At 40.9% G+C, this 25,868-nt stretch overlaps 1 protein-coding gene across 1 annotated transcript in view; it reads right to left on the reverse strand.

Annotated features, from left to right (window-relative positions):
* csmd2 (CUB and Sushi multiple domains 2) overlaps positions 1–25,868 on the reverse strand; it is a 242,749-nt gene that overhangs the window by 69,847 nt on the left and 147,034 nt on the right. The window contains exons 15-27 of the mRNA XM_028963348.1: positions 24,548–24,742; positions 22,002–22,140; positions 20,020–20,207; positions 18,059–18,247; positions 17,655–17,771; positions 17,350–17,565; positions 17,035–17,223; positions 15,996–16,165; positions 15,674–15,830; positions 14,842–15,033; positions 11,307–11,433; positions 2,490–2,692; positions 1,084–1,275 (exon numbers count right to left, since the gene is read on the reverse strand). Coding sequence (XP_028819181.1) covers positions 1,084–1,275; positions 2,490–2,692; positions 11,307–11,433; positions 14,842–15,033; positions 15,674–15,830; positions 15,996–16,165; positions 17,035–17,223; positions 17,350–17,565; positions 17,655–17,771; positions 18,059–18,247; positions 20,020–20,207; positions 22,002–22,140; positions 24,548–24,742 — 2,274 coding nt within the window. The remainder of the gene's footprint in view (positions 1–1,083; positions 1,276–2,489; positions 2,693–11,306; positions 11,434–14,841; positions 15,034–15,673; positions 15,831–15,995; positions 16,166–17,034; positions 17,224–17,349; positions 17,566–17,654; positions 17,772–18,058; positions 18,248–20,019; positions 20,208–22,001; positions 22,141–24,547; positions 24,743–25,868) is intronic.

Genomic DNA, 25,868 nt, shown 5'->3' on the forward strand with positions numbered 1-25,868 from the left:
AAGTGCAAACTTTGTGCTTACGGAGCCTAATGAACAGCTGGGTTGGTGACCTGATCCTGAGAGCAAACACAAACATGACAACTATGACCATTAACATTGTTCAGCAATTCTAATCTTGCTAATGTATGTGTGTGTGTGCATACATATTGCAAATACGACGGCATCCAGCTAGTTCAAACTGAATTTCCTGATTTTTTTTCCCATTTTTTATACTGGTTTTTCTTTTTTTTTTTTTTACCTGGACGCATTATACACTTTTGAATTGAGCAGCACTTTTTTCATGTCTCATGGTTTTGGCTTTAGTCCCGGGGTGCACTCATGGACATAGTTGAGTCTGGGATGAACATGGGGGCTTGGAATGAGTAGCAGGACCAGGAGACGTGGCATGGAGGAGCTTGAAGCAATGGAGTGCGAATGCAGGTGATGGGGAATGGGAGGGGGAGAGCACTGGGGCGCATGGGGATGTACAGTTAAGCTCCTCAGGTGGGGTGGGAAGGCGGGAAAGAGGGCAGGGGAGAAGGACGTGGGTTTACAGTGGCAGAGGCGTATAGGAATTATGGCTGGTTTGAGAGTGGTCAGGGAGTGAGGGTCATGCACATTGGCTGTCAGTGACTGAGGCTTTTGGATCATCTGGGGCAGAAGAAAGAGTCGCAACATTCGGCCCGTTCAGGAAGGATTCGAGTAGAGAAGTCAAGGAACAGGCAATGGTTGGCGTGAATCAATAATCGATCTAAAATTAGTTAAAGTGATGTTGCGATTTTCAGTTCAGCTTGAGAAAATATGTGAGTAAATACAAAAACTAAATAAATACACTCTGGTTCAATGCTGAAATGCTAGACAAGTAAATATAGTTAAACTGTTTTATTTTCGTGATTTTTTTCCATATTCAGTGCATTCTGTTCTTAACTTGCATTAGTCATGTGAATGTGATCCCGCAGATGACTAATTGTGAATAGAGCATATGGTGTAAATCATAAAAGACTCTGAACATATGTTCAGGCGTATTAATGAAATGAATGTAAGTATTGGAAAAAGTTTCTGTAATTGCCGGTATGGTTGTTTGAAACCTTTTTAACTTTTTACCTGTGCAGGTAGGTGGGTCAGGCTGCCAGAAGAAGCGGTTGTTGATCTCAGTGCAGGTTATTTTGGTCGCCCCCTGCAGGACATAGCCAGGGTCGCACTGAAACATCACATTGTCTCCAGGATGACGACTATCTCCACTCCGAGTTCCGTTAGTGGGGATGCCCGGGTCATTGCAGGAAGTTGCTGTGGACACTACACGCAAAACAAACAAAACAAACACACACACACACACACACAACGTTAAATCATGATAAATAATGAAACAGGCTAAACACAAGTACACTGCATTAGGCCACAGCCAGACTCTCAGAGATGAAGTGTGTTTCAACGTAGACTCTTTAAACTGTCTAAACAAGCCACCGTTCCCAGCTTAAAATACATGTGACTGGAGCAGGCGCACTCAGAGAGAATAAAAAGCACCAACGAGCACTGTGAGTCAAATGCTAACCTTGCCCTGGAGTGAAGAGATGACATTAGAAGGAGGAGGCGGAGCAGGAGGAGGAGGACAGATGTAAGAAGACAGAGGGAGAGGAGATAAAAAGGGATTGCATGTGCCCAGGAGAGGATGGTAAAGTGGGGCTGCTGCGATCACAGTTCTGAGTTCACATGGATCAACCTCTGTCTATAGCCTTGTGATTCTGCACTAAAATGCCTGCAAGCAATAAAGTGTTTTTTTTTTGTTCTTCTTATACCTTGTATTGATTATTTAGGTGTTTATTTATTTACTCCAGCAACATTTAGCTATCTGCTGAGTCGTGTCACACAAACACATAGCTATTCTAAATGAAAAAAAAAATCAATCAATAAAGGAAAAAAAAAAACCACAGAAGACATTTAGGTTAGACCTACACACTGTGATAAATGATATAAACACAAATGACATAAACAGACAGTGTTTGGGAAAGCATGAAAGCATGATGTAATGCACTATTTATTATTCAGTAGTCTGATTTATAGGTCTGTGCCAGTAAATTCCTCAAATTGGTTAATGTATGAATTAATGGTTAATTTGCCCCTTTGATTTGACCAGTCAAAGTTCAAGGAGCTCGGATCAATTTTCTTACATTCGTGACCATTTGTTTCTGACAATTTTGGAGGATTTAACATATTATTTGAGGAGCTGCATGTTGGCAGACGTACTGGGCTTCTCTGCAAATTGGCAGCGTCCAGGTCCGCTTTTAGTTTCAGTTTCTAGTCTTCATTTTTGCATATTGATTTGTATATGATTATTTTCAATTTATTTAAGAGAGATAATGAAAAACTCTCGAGACAACCTACCGCTCACTGGCTTGACATTATTACTGCATTTAGCCATTAAATTGATACAGACTATAACAAAATGTGTAAATTGTGTTTGAGTAGTCTAAAAAAGTCTGTCTTTTAGTCCTATAAATTCCCAACCTTACCAGAAAACTGCAGTGCAAAGCCCTGCTTGCTGGTAAAGAAGTCCGTGGTGAACTGCAGGCTGACGGAGTTAAAGGTGCTGTGGAGGTCGGGGGGCAGGGCGGAGCCACTCAGCTCCCTCAGCAGCACCCCTCCTTCCTGGGGTCCATCCCACACACGGAGCACATCGTGCACCTCCTCCGTGTGGAAGACAAGGAAGTGCAATCTGTAAAGAGGAATAGCACAAGAATAGCACAAAGAGGGACATTATTATGTCTTTTACCATAGCCTCTAATACCTTTTAATGTTTATTTATTTATTTATTTATTTATTTATTTTCAGTTATCAACATTTAACATCTGGGCCATTATAGAAGGCTTGATAGGCAAATCATAAGCCAATTCCCTTAAATAAATGCCTTTCTCCAATAAAGATGCTTCATAAATAGAGGTAAAACATTCAAATGACACAAATATGTGAAAAGGTCTGTGTGTTCATATGTTGGACGCCTTTCAATGTGCAAAGCAAAGTGCAATGGCATTGTTCATGTCCATGAAAAGAAACATGAATTTAGCCAAATTAGGGCAAAATAGCTCATAAGGCATCCCTTAGAAATGTAAGCGTCAAAATCGCATGGGAAGGCTTTGAAATGTGTGGACTGTGGCCTTATTAGAAGTTTAATGGAACTTAGGCATGTCCCTGTATTCTACAAGGCCATCTTTCATCTTTCTTCATGCCTGGTTCCCTCCTTCACCACCCACAATGCTCTCTCTCTCTCTCTCCTCTCACTCTCTGCTGGGGACAGATAAATGAAAGGACAGCAGCAGACGTGACAGCTGTCATCCAGCTGGGTTGTGCATGCAGCGCTCATGCGGTTGACATCGTCAGGTACCACACCAGGCAATGGGTACGCGTTTTCTGACAGATGGTAAATGAAAAATAAAGAAAATGCTATCAAAGATAAATAAATGAGAAAAGAAGTTTGTTTTTTTGGCTTGGGCTTCTGAATTATAGAGACAGCTGCTAGAGACAACCCCCAGTTGGAAGGTAAAGAAAAAACTGTAAAGGAAACAAAAAACTGTTTGACCACTGTTTGAACTACTTTCAGCCAAAGTGATTACAGACATTTAACACTGCTAAAAGAACGCTTATGGGATACCATCAGACTCGTCCAAATTGACCTCTTCAGAAAAGGGGTCACCCAGTGGTCAAATCACTATGGGGCTTCTGTGAATTGGGTTAATTTCCCAAAAGACCAGGGTAATTACCTTCACCCTCCCAAAAACCAAGCCCTCGGGTAGAGTTGGGTAGGGCATGACGAGTTTACTCTGGAATAAAGCCATTTATTGGGCCGTTGAAGTATTTCTGTGGACTGCGTCCAAAGGGCTGATGTAATGGGATGAGTGTGAAGGGCAGAGAGTGTGCCCTTCAAACAAACACACTGAAAAACTAAAATGAATGCTTCATTCTAATGTTGTTAAAAAAATAGTATCAAGTAATTAAGCTAAAATTTAGAATCAAGTTCGATATCAATTAGCTCTTGCAATTAGCAAGTATCGATACTCTACTTTTGCATCTGCTGGTCCATGTAAATCGCCGGCCGACTACAGCAATTTTCAACAGGCATTGCAGCTGGCAGCCCCTCCCCCAGCTACGTACCTTTAGGACCCAATGAAGACGCACTTAATAAATCTGTAGCAGTAAACTTGCTAGAAAACATAAAAACCAAGAGCACTGTTTTCAGCAAAGCAAGTGCTTCAACGTTATCACTATCGAAGCAAGCAGTAGGACAAATTTAGCATTTGAAAAATCATCTCTCTGAATTATACGTAGACTTTCGAGAGGGGAGTAAAGTTGTTCAAACATAACATGAATATTTTGGTTGCCACTATCAAGCAAAACTGTAAGTAACTGTAAGTAACTGTAAGTAAGTTACTGTAAGTTCATTATAAGAATGGCTGTGTCTTCGCCTCTCTCTCACCACATTTTATAATTATACATTTCTATATTTTTTTCGTTTCTTTATCTATTTATCAATGTATTTATTTATTCATTTTCAGTCATATATAAGGTGTTCTGACTTTATTAAAATATTCAAAAAATTTATTTATTAAGTTTGTTTCATTTTTTCTCGAGGATCATGTACCATCCTTAGAATCATTACTGAGTTTGGAATTGTGACAGTATTGTGACAAGCCTACTGCATTCAGATACATTTAGAAGTGTGATATGTTATTTTCACTAACCCTGGTATGGCTATAGTATGTGCTTGCTTAAAATTGAGATTCAATTTATATTAAAATTGCACTTCAGTGGTTATGCCTAGTAAATTATTGAGAGTGAGCATTAAAACAAACCTCCTACACTCTCAGAAAGTGTAATATTGTGTGTTGGGCAGTTCAATTTAAACCAGTGGTTGCCCCCAACCCTGCCAGAAAGTTTTTATTGCATTCCAGAGTGCTTAGGAGCTGCCAAGCACATTATTAGGAACATTAATAAAGGAGGAAGAAACTTTCTAGGTATGGAATAGACACATATTAAATGCAATTTTTCACAGGTTTTCATTGTTTGATCTTTTAAACCACACCTTGTTGTGGAGTACAGGCATAATGGGAGGGCAAGATCTGCAGGTTCATGACTTCATGTGCACTGGTACTTGAGTTCATACAAAGGACAACATTAAAGAGAAAAACCAAAACCAAAAAAATAGCTAAAATATATATAAAGGCAGGTGAACAAAATAAGGGCTGAGGCGTCCACAAGACCCTCAAAAAGCTTAGGTGTTTTCTCACAATCTCATGTCATTCTTTAGTTCCATTACATTTATGCAGAATGCTATTTTTTCAAGGCACTATTGGGGAAAAGATACTATATCAGCTATGGGTAGTTATGGGTGCAGGCAGGATAAATTCCTGGACATGAACCACCCCTTACCACACACACACACACAGTATCCCTTTCTCTGTCTTCTAGCCGGAAAAGGAGATTGCCAAATTTCTTTGATCCTGAAGCCATAAATGAGATTAACCATCCCAGAACTGAAGCCTATGTTACAAATCCAATAAAAGCCCCAATTCTTCTGCTAAAGCATAACCCTTGTTTACAGCATGAAGCTTCCTCAGACAACCCACCTGTCATGAAAAATATACGAGGAACACATGGTCAGATTTGAGCAGCTGAACACACACTCAGCCGCTTCCATTTTTCAATATCTGTCCAGGACACCACAAACACACTCCAGTGGTCTTTTCTGTCATGCACAGTTTTCACTATGGTCCTTAAAGAGACCTAATACAAGTGTGTATGTGTGTGTGTGTGTGTGTGTGTGTGTAATTTCCAAAAATGCTAGTGTTCCTTGTGTTCTCTTGTCAAGCAGCGGGACTGCAGATGCACGAGCCTGATTGGCTCCCTCCTCAGACGGAGCAAGGTGCCTCAGCCAGGATGTTGTGAGACTTCATTTCATCATTTCATCTCAGCATGAGATCTGGCGAGAATGCCGAGACAGGGAGAAGGAAAAGTAGCAGATGGAGCTGATGCCTGTCCGTCACATAAAACACCACATTTAAGTTGCCACGGTAACGTGTCAGAGGGAGAGAGAGGAGAAACATAAGTTTTCTGTGTCTAAAGAGAAGACAGTCTTCAGAGACGTTCCGCTGATTTTCAGGAGGTGAAAGTTAAAAAAGAGAACGACTCTTTAATGACTAGCCCTGAGACCACGCTTGAATCTTACTGTGAGTGTGTGCAAGTTCAAATGTGTCAAAACCATCCTCATCTTTCATAACTGATGCTTTTTACAGCATCATTACTTCCACGTGCCTCTCGCGGCTCGTTACATAAAAGTGTCCTTACAGTTTAATGTTGAGCTGAACGCTTTAAAAAGAGAAGAGTAAAATAAAAAGGAAGTGAGATTAATGATGGCAATAATACAATCACAGTGACATGCATTAGCTCACTGTGTTCTGGACATAATTATATGTAGTGACTGCCTTTATTAAATCAGAAATACTACTATCCATACGTATAAATACGTATGTATTTATATGCATTGTTATTGTAATGGACATGAATGATGAGTTACAGTATAATCACAAAACCTAGTAATTTGTACTAATGATGCTGTACTGCATTTAAATTTACAGCATTTATCAGACGCCCTTATCGAGAGTGACTTACAATCAGTAGTTACAGGGACCGTCCCGCCTGGAGACACTCAGGGTTAAGTGTCTTGCTCAGGGACACAGTGGTAGTAAGTGGGATTTGAACCTGGGTTTTCTGGTTCATAGGCAAGTGTGTTACCCTCTAGGCATTTACATTTACATTTACAGCATTTATCAGACGCCCTTATCCAGAGCGACTTACAGTCATTTTACATATTTTACAGGGACAGTCTCCCTGGAGCAACTTAAGGTTAAGTGTCTTGCTCAGGGCCACCATCAAACTGTTCTAAAAATTATTCTTTTATTCCTGTAACACTATTTGTGAGAAATGGAAAATTAAATACCATTTATTCTAATTACAAGGACAATAGGTCTTCAATAAATTGCCTCAGAATCAGCACCTCTATGGAAGCAGCTAAAACAAAAAATCGTTAAAATGTTAAAATGTAAAATAAGAGGTTTGTCAACATGTGAGTTAGGGTACGCACTTGCAGACATGCTTGGGGCGGGGGACAAGTCGTCTACGGCGAGTGGACACTGGAAGAGCTGGGGAGGATGACCTCTGTGAGATGGAGGCAGGAGGTGAGTGGAAACGGGAGTGGAGCAGTGGGCGCGGCGGAGCGCGGTGGGGAGGGAGCTCTGGCTCTGTGGGGAGCAGCGGGGAAGTAGGCGAGGGGATGAGGATGAGGTGGACCGGGAGAACAGGAGAACAGGAAGACGGCTGGCTTGAGGACGGTCCGGGAGCGTGGGTTGGATGGGAGGGTCTCTTGGCAAAAGGGGCAGGCAAACTCAACGTCGAGAGCAGGCAAAGGGCGTGGTCAAAAGGCAGAATCAGTCAGGCGTTTGTAAAGAAGACTAGCGTCTCTGGGAATTCAATTCAACAAAGAGCAGGCAGCGTCCCCCCCTGGCCACCTGACTTTTATACTGGGCTATACTCTCACTTCCGCTTCTGGGTCACTGTCATTTTTGCTTGTGAGACTTTCAGTTATGGTGTTTGGTTTTTGAATATAAAACTGTGTGTGTGTCTTTTATATTTATATCCTAATATATATTTTATTAATATTCATATAAACATATAAGTATCACTGTTTACGGTAGGTTGGGAGAGGTTGGGAGCCACACATCTACAGGATATCAGTCAGTTTGCTAGCGTGCGAGAATCTCTCAAATTAGTTGCAGTTCAGTCTAGAAACACCACGAAAATGTCACTATCAATTACTGGTGCAGAATGCCGGCAACACAGCGGCTGGCCGGCGAAGCAGAGCAATATGCTGATGAAGTAAGAGGTGCAACCTCAGAGACGCCATTTCACTAATAATCTTGAAACCCAACCTTTGTCTTCGTCGACACACTTCAGCACTACAGCTACTACAAAATATGCCTTTCAGCGAGCCTCCCATAAAATGAACCTCATCAGTCATGTGCTCGGTGTGCATCTGGCACGTTGTGCCGCATCATGACTAATGTGTAGGTGTCGTGTGAAAAATAAAAGAGATTATACACTTGTAGTGCTAGGCTACAGAATGTGATTCATAAGAAAGGTGGCTTCCGTAGTTCCCTGCAGCATGGTCTTTTTGTGGCATCAACCCTTGCATGGGTGTAGAGCAGACCGCACTGTTCGCTGCGTGTTTTCATACAATCTGTCTTTTGTTAAAGGCGGTATCATAAATATGCAGCGAGTCTGATGTTTATGCTTTATTTGGGATATGAATACTCCCACACTGTGGCATTTACAGTCCTTGAAAAATCATTTAAAAAAACATTAGCTCTTCCAATTTCATCGTCTATGATTTGATTCGCCTCCTTCGATTTGTTTTCCATTTCCACAGTGGCTAACGAGAGTCCGGACAGAGAGCCAAGGCTTGATAAGGTCCAGTTATTGATATCCTGCAGTGCTTTGTCAGGAAACAAAAGGCCCTAAAGTGGCAACAGCACTCCTGATGGCCATTATAGCTCTATGATGGCACCAGCGCATGTGGACTGGCCTCTGTTGCTGTTAGCACAGTTCTTTTGGTCCAATGCCAGTCGTGTACAGATTTGCGCTCTTTATTTTCCTACTTGACACTGCAAGTCTATGGGGAATACAGGTGGCCTCATAGACAACAAAGTAAATGCAGACGCTGCAGTGAACGCAGCAGTTTTCTGGTGAGAATAAAATCCTGTTTGGCACCATCTCCTGGGACTTAACCCCATGGTGCTTTGGCTGAATGTACATCATATCGTTGCTATGTTGTTGCCTGGTGCGCTCTGGATCCTGTGTGTAGCTACTTGGCATCGCCTGTTTGCCTGGGTGATGAGATCCAGAATCCCTGCACCGCATAGGTGGAATGAAACCCCCAAAGCCTGTGGCTGCTGGCACACATTCTGCCTAGTAAATGCTCAGTCATTATTTAAAATGGCATTTATTTACTACTCCATATACTGGAATCATACCATGCTTTACTGTTTCTGCCTAAGATCATGTTTCACTGCCTGTTGTGGCACAAAATAATGCGATGGAGTGTTTTTTTGTCTTGTCATATCACTGAGCTCCATCTCTTTATTTACCCTTCTCATTCATTCATGTTTTTCCGAAAAAAAGAGCAAGTCCATTTATTGACATCAAAACAGCCTTAGAAAACTTTTTACTGATGTGCAATTTTTCCTTGAGATTTTTCTGAGTGGCATTTAAGTTCTTCAAAGACCTGACTCTTTAAATAAATATTTTATTAATTTCTTACTCCAGGGCTTCGGCCATTCTTACATGTGCCATACATGTTGGGCTCCATGCCATCTCCATCCCTAACGTAATCATGCTGCACCATGTCCTTTAACAAGAACTCACAAGTGACAAAACATTTGCTCCATAATGGCTTCCCAGCACTGACTCTTTATGCATTTTATGCTTGCTTTTTGCACTAAACTTATCTATGTGACCTTTTACAATCTCATGTTTCATCACGGACACTTAGCTTTGCTGACCGGTAGCTTCTGGTTTTCAAAAAATCTGGGTTGAAGCCCAGGAGAGAATGTGCCTTTGCAGATGAAACTCCCTAACTCTGCAAAGAGCTGCCTTTGCATGTCAAGCTGACCCCGAAATTTTTTTATCAGCAGTCAAGACTTCTAACAGTTCGTACTTACACATGCATAAAAGAAAATCCACTACAAATCTCTACAAATACCATTGACTAAATCACTTAATTTGTTAATTAGCTTGTATGTATAACTTGTATGTAAAAAAAGTATTATGTAACTAGATGTTAATGACACACGACTAACTTGAGTACTTCACAAGACCACACCTTGTCTAGCTCATACAATATGCAGGTATCACAGTGGCTTGGCAAGGTGAGAAAGGAGGATACATACGCACTTTCACAAGATGGGATTTAGTACATGGAGCACATGGCAGGGGAAACATGGTTACACAGGACGAACACAAAACTCCGATCCGGAACCCAGATCCGGATTAGCCCCTTTCGGACCAGATCCTGATAGCAGGTTTTATTTTTGCTCTGTTATTATAAAACGTACACATTGTCTGAGGATAATGTCTTTATCAAGGATATGGACTTTTTTCTTTAGTATATTATTGTGTTTATTCTGTCTTAGATGGTTTGGCATGCTGAAGTGCATTAAGCTGAACGAAACACTCTGCTGGCAAACACTGGGCTCAGGAGCCTCTTTTAACTTCTAATCATTTCAAATACCACACCTCAGACTCGCCATTTCAAACAGAAAAAGATCTGTGACTCAAGAGTTGTTAGTGTACATTCAACTAATATGATCGAGAATCTGGAGCCAGAAAGACAGTGGGGAATATGTCCCATCTGCTGCAGATGGATCGGCCTTTAGTGTTGAACATGTATGTTCTCTTTCGGGTTACTGGTGTTCAAAAAGTCAAACGTCTTTGCACATCTCCGAATGATCCTGGGCCAGATGGTAAATGCAAGCCCCTCTCTGATGTTTTGGGAAAGGACCAGGATCGCAGCCAGAGTCCAGCCAAGGACAGGAGGAAATAAGAGTTTGGTGAGCGGCACAATTACAGCAAAGCAGCAATTAGCCCAGCCAGGGTACTGAAGGTTTCAGGAGAAATTACACTGGCAAAACGAGCCGCGAGTAATGAGCAACTTGTGTTTGTTCATTAGGCACAGAAAGATGGCTATTAGCCGGGCAGGGAGAGGTCAGTGTGTAGGGCTGCCAAAGACAGCACCCTCATACCACAGCGCACTGACAGAGAAAAGGAGAGGGCGAGGCAACCACCTTGAAAACGTGAAAAGAACAGATTACTGGCTCAAATTCAAAGAGAAATTGATTGGAATAAAATGAAAGTCGCTTTAGAGCACTCTGTTCAGCTTTTTGCAGAAACATGCTCAAAGCACACAAGATTTCACATGTTCTTCATGACCAAAAGTGACCAAAGCGGGTTGAGGTTAAACACTTATGTCAAAGTGTCATCACTGCCTAAATTTGTGCAACCATGTCATTCAACCTTTGACATCAATGTCAAATGGTCCATTACTTTCCACTTTGGTGATTCGGTAGTTAGATAACTATCGTCAACAAGCAATGCAATATACAGTGCAATCTGCATTATATGGCAGATTAATTGAGGAAGCAGGGCAGATGTGTTTAAATAGTACAGCAGTGCCGGATGCATAAGAGTAAGAGATTTCATGGTAAAATCCCAAATGAATGTCTGACCCGATGGTGCTCCCAGGCGTGGCCTCTATGGTCCATATACAGTGAAGGTTGTGCTCATAGGGCGCAGGGTAGCTTGGTGACAGGATCCTGCCAGAGGGCTCTTCTTTTACACTGCCCCCACATTCAGCTGACAGAGAGAGAGAGAGGGAGACAGAGTGTTATTAGCCAGTAATAAAGAAATACAAAAAAAACAGTGCAGACTAAGAGCCACACTGCTGCTGTACCAATAACACTGTGATCACAGTCAAAAAACAGTAGCTGATGAATGACGGTCTGACACAGCAAATATAAAGTGACAGATTCTTACAGATTCTTAGAGACATGGTGACATGGACAGCCTATTGCTGCAGAATTACTTAATTGCCTTCATTTTCTTTTTGTGTTGTTTGTATAAATAAGATATTGATTACAGATTCGGTATTTAAAGTGGGAAAAAAAATGCCCCGCTTCAACCCAACTATCCTAAGTCTTCCTGCAGGCTAAAACAGTACACGAAAGTATATGAACCTCTTAATAGGTCTGATCTATCACTCTGATTGGCTGCTCAACTTTCTCATTTAAATGTAATTCCAAATTATGTGAGCACTTGCTGCTGAATGACACTGCTTTAGTTCTGCTAGTACAGATAAAAATGATTTAATTATAGATTAAAAATAATAATCTATGAACAGGTGTGTGCGTGTGTGTGTGTATATATATTTTTTTAAATGAGAGAACACACACACACACACACACATTAATTCAGCCATACTAGCATGTTAATTTTTTTTTTTCACACTCTGCCAGCATCAACCATCACATCATGTGACATGCCATCACATCATGTGACATGGCATGTGACATGCCACATCATGTGACATGCCACAGGTAGGGTCTACAGAAACCAGTGGAAATTTAGACCTTCAACTAGCCTGCCCACACCACAGCACTCAAAGCCCTGTTGGCCAAGAGAGGGGGGAAGCATCATCCCCAGATTTAGCAGACTGTACAGTAAATGTTTTCTTGAAATTGCATTATTTAATTTATCCTGGGGTGGGCCTGTATTTCTGAAACACAAAATCTACAAATGAATAATACCAGTGGACTAAGTTAAGTTTAAGCGGACCATAGAGGATCATGGGGCATACCCCTGTATGTCACATGTCTCCCTCACTTGGCCAAGATACAACTTTTTTCTGATAATTTCGATTCTGTTAAAGTGACATGACAAACACTTTCACATTCCTACGTTGCCAGCCTGCCCTACACCTGACCCAACTTTCTAAACCCACCACACCCCTGCTGCTGTATTATATATTCAGAAGAGCAGAAATGAGGGCGGCCCCACACACTTTATGCTGCCACAGCACAAAAACAAATGAAGGGAGGAAGGGAGGGAAGGGAAAGAGGAAAAAAGAAGGCACACTCTCATTTAAAGCAATTCCGTCCGAGTGGGACGGCCTGAAAGGCAATATCAAGTTGCTACTTTCAAAAGCTTTCCAAAGACAGAAATAAAGGAGAGAAAGTCCAATAAAGTTAGAATCATATTAATCTTTCCTATCAGATAATCGCTGTGTTGCAGATAGGTGGAGATGTTGTAAATCACTGCCAAACACACCCATCATCCCCAACTTCGCTGATGTGCATCTTCTGCACTCATCTCCAAACTCTCTTTCTCACCCTTCCCCAACACAAAGTGGTAGCAGGGCAACAAATCGATACAGAAATGCATCGCACTACATGCACTACATTTGCTCCAAAAATGTGAATTTCTAACAGAAAATCAAAAACTGTCGGAATCTGAGCTCCTCCTGGTGACTGTAAATTGCCCATATGTGTGACCGTGTGAGTGTATGGTGTGTGAAAGTTGTGTTGTCCCTGCAGTGACATCCCAGCAAAGCCAGTGAGTGAGTGAGATGATCGTATCGATGTATCAAATGTCCTGCATTATGTAAAGAATTGCTGAATCTGCTTTATTATGCTCTCATGGTAATGCTGAACAGTGTCTCATGATGGTGTCACCCTCTCACTCCTTTCTTTCTCACTTTTCCCTTTTCTTCCATATTCTTCCTCTCCATCATTCATACAACCAGCTACTGTCTCACTGCTGGAGTGACTAAGAGGCTGTCAGCTGAGTGGGATGAGTGTGTTTCTGGCAGAGGTGTGAGGAGGGGGAGAGCCACTGCTGTATTTCAGGAAGGCTTTATGACTCACTGGCACTGAGTGCATTTGAAATGAGAGAACACACACACACACACACACACACATTAATTTAGCCATACTAGCACGTTAATCTCATGACAAGCTAACAAGATTTAGGAGCAGACTTATTAACCCCATTAAATTAAAGCCCTCAGGAATCAGTATCATTGACAGCTGCCCTTTATTGTTAACATTCACATTCTGACAAACTATGGTGAATAAACAAATTTACTGCAAATCTGCATCGCCACCTTTGTACAGGATGCTTTTTAAACTGTGTTGATTAGAGATGGAGTTGCCCAGTTCTGAGATGGAGTTCCTCCATCCAAGTACACTTCTGGTCACAATGGAAATGAAAGCCCACCAGCAGCTGAGCAGCTGACAAAAAGCACTTTCCTAAGGAGTTTCTACACCAGGAGCACCATGGACAGCTTGCCGACAGGCTAAATCACGTCCTGGTACGGAACTGCAGAGATTGAAGCGATACAGCAGTAGACAATTCTGGACATGTATTCACAAAGACCACAGTCACCCAGTCTACAACCCGGTTCATTTCTTACTGTCAGATGAGTATCCAAAAAAAGCTATAAAAATATATCCTTATAATCAACCAAGAGTATATTATTTTTTACATGAGGAAATGTACACAGGCATCTGTACAGGTAGAGATCAAATGTATTGAAAATGATTAGAGGGTTTTGGGACATATTAATAGATAAAGTGGCATATATTCTCTCCATCTCTTCTTCTGTTCCTTTCTTAATTCAAGCTGTCAAGTGCTGACATGCACCAAGAATAAACCAGACTGACAGCTGGGAAGATCACCATCTATAAATCAAGCAGGCTGTCTGTGGAAGCCCTTCACACATGAATATTGCACCTACCATGTGAGAGACACCATCTAATCTTATTTCATGTAATGTAATGATGTCTGAGGGGGCAGTGGTGGCCTAGAGGCTTGTAACGTTCCTCCTGGTTGCTAAAAGTAACCACTACCATTCAGAAGCTCAGTCCTGGAGAAGGTTTGCACCTCCGCTTATGGTCACCAGTTTCCCTGTACACAAAATTACACCTGTGATAACCCATGCCGTAACTCAGGCTAAATAAGTGGACCTTCATCATAAGGTTACAGGTTTATATCCTGAACCACCAAGGTGCCACTGAGGTCCCCTTGATCAAGGTACCCTCCCCACACACTGCTCCCTGGGTGCCTGTCATGGCTGCCGACTGCTCACAAAGCTGATGGGTAAAATGCAGAGGAAACATTTGTTGTGTGTCACCATGTGCTGTGCTGCAGTCTTTAACAATGACAATCGCTTCACTTTCACTTTCATATACAGTGTGTGTCCCATACCGACACACAGTGGCAGCGGGTTGTCCCAGGCCCTCCTCTCCCCTCGCAGGCATGTGAGGATGGCACTACCCCGGAGAGTGTACCCTGGATCACAGCTGTATGATACGGTGCTCCCTGCAAAGTGGCCTCTGTCCTCCAGCTTATAGCCAAACTGTGGCACACCGGGGTCCTCACATTTTACCAGATCAAAGCCTGACAGAAAGAGAAAGCAGCATAACTAAAAATGACTGTATATTCATAATAAAGAATAGTCATTATTGTTTTTTCCAAGACATTTTTCTGTTTTTTAATGGTTAGATACAGTATAATTTCACATAGAAATAAATCATATGTAATTAGTAATTTATTGGTTTGATTTTTTATTAAATGCTATTATGTTTGTATCATATTTAGACTGGTATCATTAGTGCCTTGTGCAGCAAATAAATCAAGACTTTTATAAATCAAGGTTTTATATGAGCCCACTACAGATCAGAGTTTAACTGGATGAAAGCTCCGATGGGTGGCACACAGGTACCAAACAGGTGGTCCACATCATATGAACATCACTGCCTTTTATATTTCCATAGGAAAGTGTATTTGCTGTCGCTGTTCTGCTTTTCTCCTGTGAGGAGATGAGCTACATTGTAAAAAGTTGACTTGTGTTTGTTTCAATTATTTATTTCGTTTAAAAAATATTTTTGTAGAGAAAAATATGACAACATAATATTCACTGAATTAACAAATATGTGAGTTTCTTTTTTTTTTTTTTTTAACCTTTCACAATTTTATTACAATGCATGTGTTTAATCAAAGTAGTTGCAGTATGTTGAAAGTTGATAAAAATGCTTACTTGTAAAATGCAGTTCAAAGCCCTTACTGCTGTTCTCCTCATTGCTGATGAACTCTAGCCACATGCTGCTGGAGGTGCTGTTCAGAGTTGTGTCCAGCAGCTCCGTGCTAGTAAAGGTGCCAAGGAGGCGGGCACGGTTATTGCTGCCATCATACACCTGCAACACAAGCCAGAAATACACACACCACAAAATACAAACTCAAAGCAATTTTTCATTTATCATTTCCAATAACAAAAACACAAACTATTTTCTATGATTTTAAGCATTTGCACCAAATTACTAGGAGTCAGTTCATACACACACAGAGACACAGAGACACACCTTAAGCATATCATCCTCCTCTAGCCGAAAATCTCGTGCCCTCAACTGGATCCCTTTCCCTGGTTGCGTCTGGATGGAGTAGATGCACTCGTGGTTGTTGCCATAGTAACCTGGGTAGTTAGGTGACAGCAGCACTCCTTGTTTCCCCGTCACAGAGGAGCCACACTCAGCTGACGAGAAGAAAAAGATCCAAATGTCACGTGACACCTGTCCCTTGGACGAGCACCACTGATACATTTATTAACTTTATTTTCTGTAAGTGTTACTCAAATCTGACAACATTGTTCAAATGGAATAAGAACTAACTTAAAAAAGTTTGTCATCCAACATTCAAATTTAACAGAAATACATGAATAGCAGATTTTTAGTTCTACTTTGCAGTGGCACTTTGTTCATGTTTAAACTCCCAATTTTAAGCAAGAAAAAAAAGACTCACCTCACACACTCATAATCAAGAGGACAACTGCAAGCAATGCCGCCAAGCAAGTCAAATTTCATATTCATTTCAAAACAGGCTGACTGAATAAGTCTGTACATATAAGCTAGCCTGAAAAAATCTAATAAAAATGGTTAAAAAGTAATTACTTGATTCAAATTAAAGTAAAAAAAATATATATCAAAACATTAATAAATGACTTTCTGAGCTTGCAGCCCCAGAGCCTGTGTCACTTGTTAATTGCAGAAAATGTGGCCTCCAAGATATTCCAACATTTTATTAGGGTTTACGATTAAAGGTGTTGCTCTAGGGAATTTGCACATTTTGAGATCAGCAGAGCTTTTATTAACGTTCCACTAGACACTTTTTGACAACTACTTGATATTGATTGAAGTTTAATAGGGTTTATTCATTAAATGTGTGTGTATAAAGTACAGCTCACAACACACACTGCATGTAGGAAGATGAAATTAATAAATTTATTATGCATGGATCTGGTTGTTACTTTAGTACCTATGTGGTTTGGCTCTGCATTTGTGTATGTGTGTGGGGTCTGTGTGTGTTGGTGTAAATATGTGTATAGAAAAGCATGTGACCACCTACCAACACACCTTGGCAGAGGGGAACTCCACACCCTCCGTCTGCCCCCCAAACACACCACCCTGGCCAGGCCCTCCAGACGGTAACCCGGGAAACAGGAGAAGATAAGTGCATCGCCCACCCCAAACTGCAGCCCCTTCCGTGTACCAAAGGGGGGTACGCCAGGGTCCTCACAAGGCTCCAAGTCATACTCTGACAGACGGAGACATTTGTGACATAACAGCTTGAAGGCTATATGTGTTGAAATTGTGTTATAAAATATATGTGATTGCGTCTGAAATAAACAAGCAATATTAAGTACGGTTAGACTCCACCAACCTGAGAAGGTGATGTTGAAACCCTCGTAGGAGACAGAAAAGTCAGACAGGAAGCGGATCTGGGCAGTGTAGTTCCCAAAAAGGCCAGCACTAAGGGGAGGTGGGAGGGTGGAGCCTGTAAGTCTCCACAGGGGCTGTGAGAAGCTCCCGTTTTCTGTCACCAGCAGGTAGTCATGGGGGCTTTCAAGATGGAAAGTGTGGAAGGTGAACTGCACTCCTGAGAGAATTCATTTTAAAGTCAGTCAACACTCTGTAGGAGACAAAAGACAATTGGTCTCAGGTCCAGAGTTCCATAACTCTGCTCACCTTTTCCATGTGAGGTCTCAATCATCCAGGTGCAGTTCAGGTTGTGAGGGTAGAAGTCAGGAAAGCCAGGTGACAAGATGGTCCCTGTGTTCCCTTGGATATAACCCCCACAGAGAGCTGACAAAAAAGAAAGAAAAAAAGGAAAGAAATTCATTTATTCAGCCATTTTATAAAAACCTTCAGTAAATGAGACTTTCTAGTGTCTTTCAGAAGTATTCCAACTTATGGATGCAAATTATTCTAATCATTACCCTTGAGCATGAAAACTAAACATTGTTGTGTTTATAGCAGAATAAGACCATGGAATTCGGGGGGAATGAAATGCCTAATGCCACATATCCATGATAGATTATACAGACAGAATCAACTGATCACATCCTTCCCTCCTCTAGTAGATTCCATACCATCACAGCTGGGGAGGGGTCGACTCCACTGAAAGTTGGGCTCACATTCCAGGGGCTCAGGATCACTCAGTGTGTAGCCTGCATCACAGCTGAATGTCACCAGTGCCCCTACATAAAAGTCATTGCCATGGCGCTGTCCATTGACAGGGATTCCAGGGTCAACACAGTGGTCTGACTGTAGCTGCAGCGCTGTGAAGAGACAGTTTCATAAGAAGAATCTTCACTGTATTACAAACATAATTATCTGACATGGTTCAATATTGATAATCACTATATTATTCAAGTTTTGTGTAGTACAAGACACACACTGATATACTGTTACAGAGACTAGACACTGTCATTGATTGTCTTATTAGTAATCCAGGACAATCCAGAAAAAGTATGTTTAAGAATTTCAATCATTAGACCACTTCAGCATCAATTAAAATGATTGTAATTATTATAATTTAATTATAAAATTATTATAATTTTGTATAAAATTTCTTCTTTATGTCATTACACTAAAAAAAATGAAAACTGGCTTAATTAAAAAAAAAAGTAATCTGTCAGACCTTTTATTATTCACGTAATGTAAATAACCAGGTTACAACAGGTTTGCTTGGTTAAATCACATTACTGCAATGCTAAAATATTAGCTGTGACAGATTATGTAATTTTTTTAAATGTTTAGCCAGTGTTCAATTTTTTCACTGTAGTCTATTGGCAATGTATGAGTCACACCTATGTTCACTTGTCTGCCCCAATCGACCCTGCACTTCCTTGTTTGTGTCACATGTATTAAAGGACTGTTGAGACTCCGCCATCCATTACATGTGCCATTAGATATGCCTTTGTTTCAGTAAACCTGATTTCTGTTTCCCTTCTGTTTCATACATCAATAGACAAACAGAAAACTTTGACTATTTGGGTAAGAACAATTGTTCCAGAAAAATTCAATCTGAATTCAAATTGGCTGATACTTTACAACGTATATGTACAATTACCCTTTGTGAAGGCACTGACTTTATGAAAGGAGAGCCTGGTCTCCTAGAAACTGTAGACCATATTGTTGTGACCTCCGTTTAGATAAGACCCACAGAACCAACCCTGCAGCAATTGCTTCCCTCTGACTCACTAGAATGAGCTGATACCTCCCTGTCTCTGCTTATTAGTCACCTTGCATAGGAAGCGGCTTACAATCTGTAAAATATAATGCACTTTCCACTGGAGGTCACAAAAGCATGGGCAGCAAGCTTTACACTTGGCAAAGACAGCAGTATGGCACATTGTTTGATATCACCTCGCATGCCCCTTTCTAGGCTATAACAGATACCGTGCTAATGAGCACAGCTGAGAATTTGCACTACAACTCTGATGTGACCTAGACATTATTTGCTCTAAACACAAATGTTTGAATCAGAAAACTGACTTTTCCCCATTAAAACCCTAGTTTTTGAACACAGCTTTTTACAGACTTTGAACTGGATTTTGGACAGTTGTGCAGTTTCCAGAGAATGCTCTTTGCATTGTGTCCTGTCTCTTGCCATAAATCAATCACACACTGTATTCAAATCAATACAGATCTATCTTGAGTGCATGCATCGTTTTTCACACCTGCCTAACACTTTTGCACAACACTGTAGATATATAAAGTTAATTTAGCTCACAACACTTCAGCTAATGTATTCCTATAATTCATGTCTCACCCAACTGTAGCAGTTTTGCTTATTGTGTCTTTTAAGTGATAATTAGTTAGATCGATTAAAACCAGCTGAGCTGCAGCATCAAAATTGTGGTATGCAGCTTTTACCAAAACTGTGCACTTATGATGCAATATAAGAAGACACACATAGACACCCAGCCTTAAACTGTTTCTCCGGGTATATACACACCAAAGAGTCATGTTCACTACCCTGGAGACCCAGATTCAAGACTGGGCAAGAATACACATAATGTATAATATATTAGAAAATAAGACATACTTTCGTATCTAATGCGAAAGCCAATGTCCGAGTGGCTTTTGTCAGTGGAGAATGACAGATATAGAAAGTTGGAAGTGCTGATGAGGAACTGAGGCACCTGGGTTCCCTGGTAACTACCAATCAGTGGAGAGGAGGGGTATTGTCCATCCCTCACTTCCAGTACATCATAGTTCACCTCTGTACGGAACCTGAGGTACACAAGAAAATTGATTAAGTGAAAGTAAATGCAGTGGATTGAAAAGGTGTACAAAAAAAAAACAAAAACTAAAATAATTAGTCCGCAATAAATAATTTCAGAACATTTCCCACCTTAAATGTGACCTAAAACATGTATAATAATAAAACAAAGATAAAACAATATATTTTTTAAATGTGAAGGTTTGAAATAAGTATGTACATTTTAAAATGGATAATTGTTGAAGCATATTTTCATTTAAACATTCAGTCTTTTTGGGTAGGAGTATATAAGCATGGCAGATCTTTACTCACTCTCCCTTGCAAAAAGTGTTCCAAATCAACATAATTTGGAAATGTTCAATCTAATTTGGAAATGTTCAAACTAAAAATGTTCACAATTGCATTCTACCTGACACTGCCTCATCCTAGCTTCACCATAATTATGGTGGTGTTGTTATGATGAAAAGTGATGTTTTTGAAATGTAGTGAAAAAGATCAACCATAATCTATAATTTATTGGAATTATTTTCACACTGGAGCTGGCCGGGTCTGGAGAGTTTTCTTGCATCTTGCATCCCTTCACCATAATCCAATCACAACCCAGGTTACAGGAGATTGTTGTCACATTTCACAACCAGTACTTAAAAGGTATTCTTGCAGCTCCTTCAAGAGACTGTTGGTCTTTTGGCAGCCTCCCTAAACAGTTTTTATATTGTCTTTCATCAGTTTTGGAAGGACAATATCACTGTTCTTCACTTTTCCACTGTAGTGACATATCTATGGATATTTGTTTAACTCCTTCTTCTGTCTGATACTTTTCAACAATGAAATCTGTTTGGTGCATTGTCAGTGCCCTCCTATAGCAAGCAACAGAGTAAAATTTGGGTTTAGTAAGATTATTAAACAAAAGGTGATTTAACACATAGAAATTGCATATTTTTAAAGCATTTTCATGTTTGTTTTCAATTGATTGGTACAGGTCCCAAGTCACTTTTTATATCCTCTTTCCATAAATTCAGTGCTCAATCAGAGGTCTCAGATTGTGTTATAGTGTTAAGCAATGTTATACAAATGTCCATGGTGTCTGATTCGTGAGAATGGGACTGCTGAATGTATGAGAATGTGTTTGTTTTTTTTATCCTCACTTGTATGAGTTCTAATGAAGCCATTAGAAATATAAAGTGACATTAAAAGAAGCTGGCAAAATAGAGCAGAACAGGATGTTTGACTCATGCTATAGGAAAATCTTTTCATGCTGCCCTGCGTATGGAAGTAATAAATAGCCACCCAGCCCAAAATTCATTTTCAATGGGGCAGTGGTTGCCTAACGGGTAAGGAAGTTGATCCATAGTCAGAAGTTTGTAGGTTTGAATACCAAACTACCAAGGTGCCATTGAGGTGCCACTGAGCAAAGTACCATCCCTACACACTGCTCCCCGGGTGTCTTTGGCTGCCCTCTTGCTCACTACGGGTCATGTGTTAAAAGCAAAGCAGACACATTTCGTTGTGTGCACAGTGTGCTGTGCCGCAGTGTTTCACAATGACAATCACTTGATTTCACTTTCACTTTTAATCTGATCAATCAAAAAAAGTGGAAAACGTTTTGTGCTTGTAATGCAGAATATGAACATTTCATTATTGGCAGCAAGTGGAATGGAACTGACAGTGATAATGTGGGTGAAACATTACAGAACAATACATCAATGTATAATGAACACATTAAGCTGAGTTACTGATGTAGTCCTTTTATCTCACTATGTTAAAGTATAGTTAAAAAGGTAAAGCAGGTTGGGGAAGGCACTGACTTGTCAAAGATAATCTTGATGGGGTATCCAGGAGGAGCCTCGATGACCCACTCACAGTTGAGGGCTTCTTTGTACAGTTCGGGCCATCCAGGAGACAAAATAATTCCACTGGGGGCCTTCAAATCTCCTCCACATGGAGCTACAGGGAGCCAAAAACAGCATGAATTCATAAATTGTTCCAATCAAGACATTGGCACATGTTGAACTTCGTTGTCAGTTTTAATTAGTCCCAGATTGAATTTTTGCTATAGCATTGCCATAGATTCATTATTAGTAGGACAGTGCCTGGTCAAATAATGCAGACACTATGGATTAAGCACAAAAGAGCATTGTAAATCTGACAGAAGTAAACGTAAAGAAGCTTTCAAGCATTACAGTTAAAAAGTCCACATATGGTTTGTGTTCAGGTTTAGATGGATGCCAACAAATGTACCTTTATGGCATTTATCAGACGCCCTTATTCAGAGCAACTTACAATCAGTAGTTACTGGGATAGTCCCCCTGGAGGATCTTAGGGTTAAGTATCTTGCTCAAGGGCACAATGGTAGTTAGTGGGATTTGAACTTGGGTCTTCCAGTTCATTGGCAAGTGTGTTACCCACAAGGCTGCTACCACTTTTACAAAAAAATTGGACTCTCTTTGAGATTCAGTATGGGTTTAGGAACCCCAAGCCCTTCTTGATTCCTTTTCATGACATAGTCAGGATGTTTGGAATTCTGCAATCCCAGAGTGGTCATGCAGATGCTACAACACATTATACCACAAATGTATAATGACAAACTACGGCAAGAAAGTTACTGTACAAGCTTGGAAACTGTTCAACCACACAGCTCCTTAACCCCCTGTAAGGCAGCAGTATTAGCATTCTGTTCAGCTAAAAGGTTTAGGAAGGAGGCTGGATGGGAGGGCGTCTAGGATGGCAGGAAGCTGGGGTAACAGGGGATATCATATTTGCAAAAGGGGGCAGGCAAACTCAAGGTCAATGGCGGGCGAAGGTCGTGGTCACAATGGGGAATCCATTTAGAGATCGTCGTAACAAGAGGGGCAGGCAAAGTTCTAGGTCGGGGACAGGCAAAGGTCGTGGTCATGGATTTCAATCAGTCAGGCTTGGGGAAATAAGGCTGGCGTCTCTGGAAATAAATTAGTCAAAGAGCGGGCAGTGTCTCCTCAGTGTCATCTAGCTTTTATACTTGGCGCTGCCCGCTCTTACTTCCTTTTCTCCCCGGCTGGTCTGGCACTCCCTGGTGGACTGGAGGTGTATTGGCCGTGACAAACACATTACTTGATGGAGAACTTGTGAATGTTTAGTCTCCAGATATTATGACCACAGATGTGATTGTAAGAGAAGAAATGTGTTCTAAGGCATGATTCAAAGCAATCAATCATGAAGAACGTACATCTGTAGCTTTGTATATGGTGGAGATTTTTTGGGGGGAAATTCTGATTATATTTCATCTTCATGTTCACTTCTGGGAAGGCATATTGTCCTATCTTTCTTCCCCCATACCTCATTTTGCATAAATTAATGGATAAACTATGCTTCTGTTGTTATATTGTTTACTAATGTGGAAATTCTGGAGCAATTCTAGAAGCATTTCATTAAACATTTGATGCTGGGGCAAAACTTTTAATCTGTTGTAGCTATTTATTTATGGCACCAGCCTAGAATTCTGCAGTGATGAGTAAAGGTGGCTGAATTAAACCATGTTAACAGGGACACTGACTGTTTCTGACCTTCAGTGTTGCTGGCTCATTTACCAACTTGACAGGGTAAACTCCTTAAAGTAATCCGTCAAAATACTTTTCGCAAACCAAGCTAATTACTCAAATGAAAGTAGACTAATTAAAAAGTCCTTATAGGGAAAACTCATCACTCAGCAGCTTTATGGTTTAAGATATATCAAAACAGTTTGGTAACCATGCTAGCTAGAGTAAAGCCCTAATTTAGGCTGACACAGATGATCAGTTGCTACGACAATGTTCTTAACTTGAGATAGAATGTGTGTAGTGCAAAGAAAGTAGGTGTTCTTACTTTCCAAAATCCATAAATAAGCTTGACACATAAATAAACTAGAATAAACAGTGAGCAATAGCTCACTTATTCAATCTGACTATCTGTTCTGCTGCTTCTGCAAACAAAGTATATGATGAACATATTCACTGACATTCATGTGGCTCCACGTAACAATGTGTAAATTGCAAAAATGGACAATGGTAAATGCAGGCTGTCCAGTGAGCTGAGCAACTGTAAGTAGTTTTGGAGTGCCCTAGGGCCATATTAAAGTGAATTGCTATCAAATCTCTGGTGACTTTGCCTCAAACTTGAGGTTTTTGCGATTGAAGAAATGGGTTCATGCAATTTGCATTTTGTAATTAAGGTGTCATTCTCGAAATAGCAGTAACCTTGCAAGTTACTCTTGCATTCACAGGTGGTTTCGAGCATACATCAGTCTTGCTGGGTATTGTCCAACAGTGCAACTTTTGCCATGATCAGCAATTTTATAATCAGAAAAAGGGCTAGAAAAATTGGTGTATTCCTGAAATACCTTCACATCGAGGTACAGCATTGTCCCACACTACATTCCCATCTTTCAGGATACAGGAGATGGTCTGCGAGCCATGGGTCTTCACAAAGCCCTCCTCACACAGGAAAGAAATGGAGCTTCCCAGCTGCAGACTTTCACCGAAACGCTTCCCATTGACTGGCACACCGGGGTCAGGGCACTCATTGTGCCTAAATGCTTCAGAGGGAGAAAAAAGCCAATGATCATGTTCAGCATCTCTCAAGGCAACATAAATCCCCTCTCAATCATAAAAAGTAAGTGCTCATAGGATTTGAAATGCAACATAGCTTTAAATCATCCCCTTCTGACAAAGTTTTTTGATATTCAAGGAAAATATACAATTATGAGGATTAATTAGATTTACAATAAGCAGTTGTTAGTATTATGTAAAAAACACTTTTGACTAATAAATGTCACTTATTTCAATGTACATATCCCAACACTGCTCTGTGGAAAATAAATTAATTGTGGCCAGTGCCAGAAAACTACGTTTTTTTTGTTGCAAGGCCATGGAAAAGGTCACAATCTCATTAGTCTGCCAGCAAGAGCCACACCCTGATAAAAGCAGAGCCATGCTCAAAGTAAATAAGGCAGAGAAAAACAATGCACTTGTTCTTGTTTTTTGCAATTAATGAACTCATGGTTTTCCTGGAAAGCGACAATGGGGTTTCAGAGATTATGCTACATTGGCCTGTCTCTCATCCCTACACCTCTCTTTCAGTATGTGAGGATAGAAGCACTCAAGTGATGAACACTCCACCGAAATCCCCTGCCCCCAAGTCGACAGTGTACCCACTTCATCACCATCACTGCTAAACTGCCAGCAATCTGCTCAGCTCTCTTCTCTGTGCACTTAATTAACATGAATGATTGGATCTGTCCACCCGCTCCTTAAAAACACGCAGGAAACACGTGGAGCATGTGGAGGTGTCACGTGGCAACAGACCATCTATGACACCTTCAATTAACTGTTCTGGAGACTCATTACTTCAATTATATGTCTATTTTCCAAGCCACTAATTAATTCATTAGTTGACAGCTTTTTAACTTTTTTTTCTTTCAGCTCGTGACTTGAGGCAAGTCATTCTGGCACCTGCCGGAAGACGGTGTCACATGCTTGGCCAGGTGCATTGTGGGCACAGAGCAGGAGCAGACGGTGAGTTACATGACCCGAGCGGACCTCTCCACTCAACGGCAGATGCGCGAGGCACTGATGAAATCACAGCTACGCCTCCGCGAGCTGGAAGACACCCACCGCCGATAAACATCTCACTGCAGATGCCGACAAACAGAAGGACAGAGC

The sequence above is a fragment of the Denticeps clupeoides genome, chromosome 20 (assembly GCF_900700375.1).
Source record: "Denticeps clupeoides chromosome 20, fDenClu1.1, whole genome shotgun sequence".
NCBI lineage: Eukaryota > Metazoa > Chordata > Actinopteri > Clupeiformes > Denticipitidae > Denticeps > Denticeps clupeoides.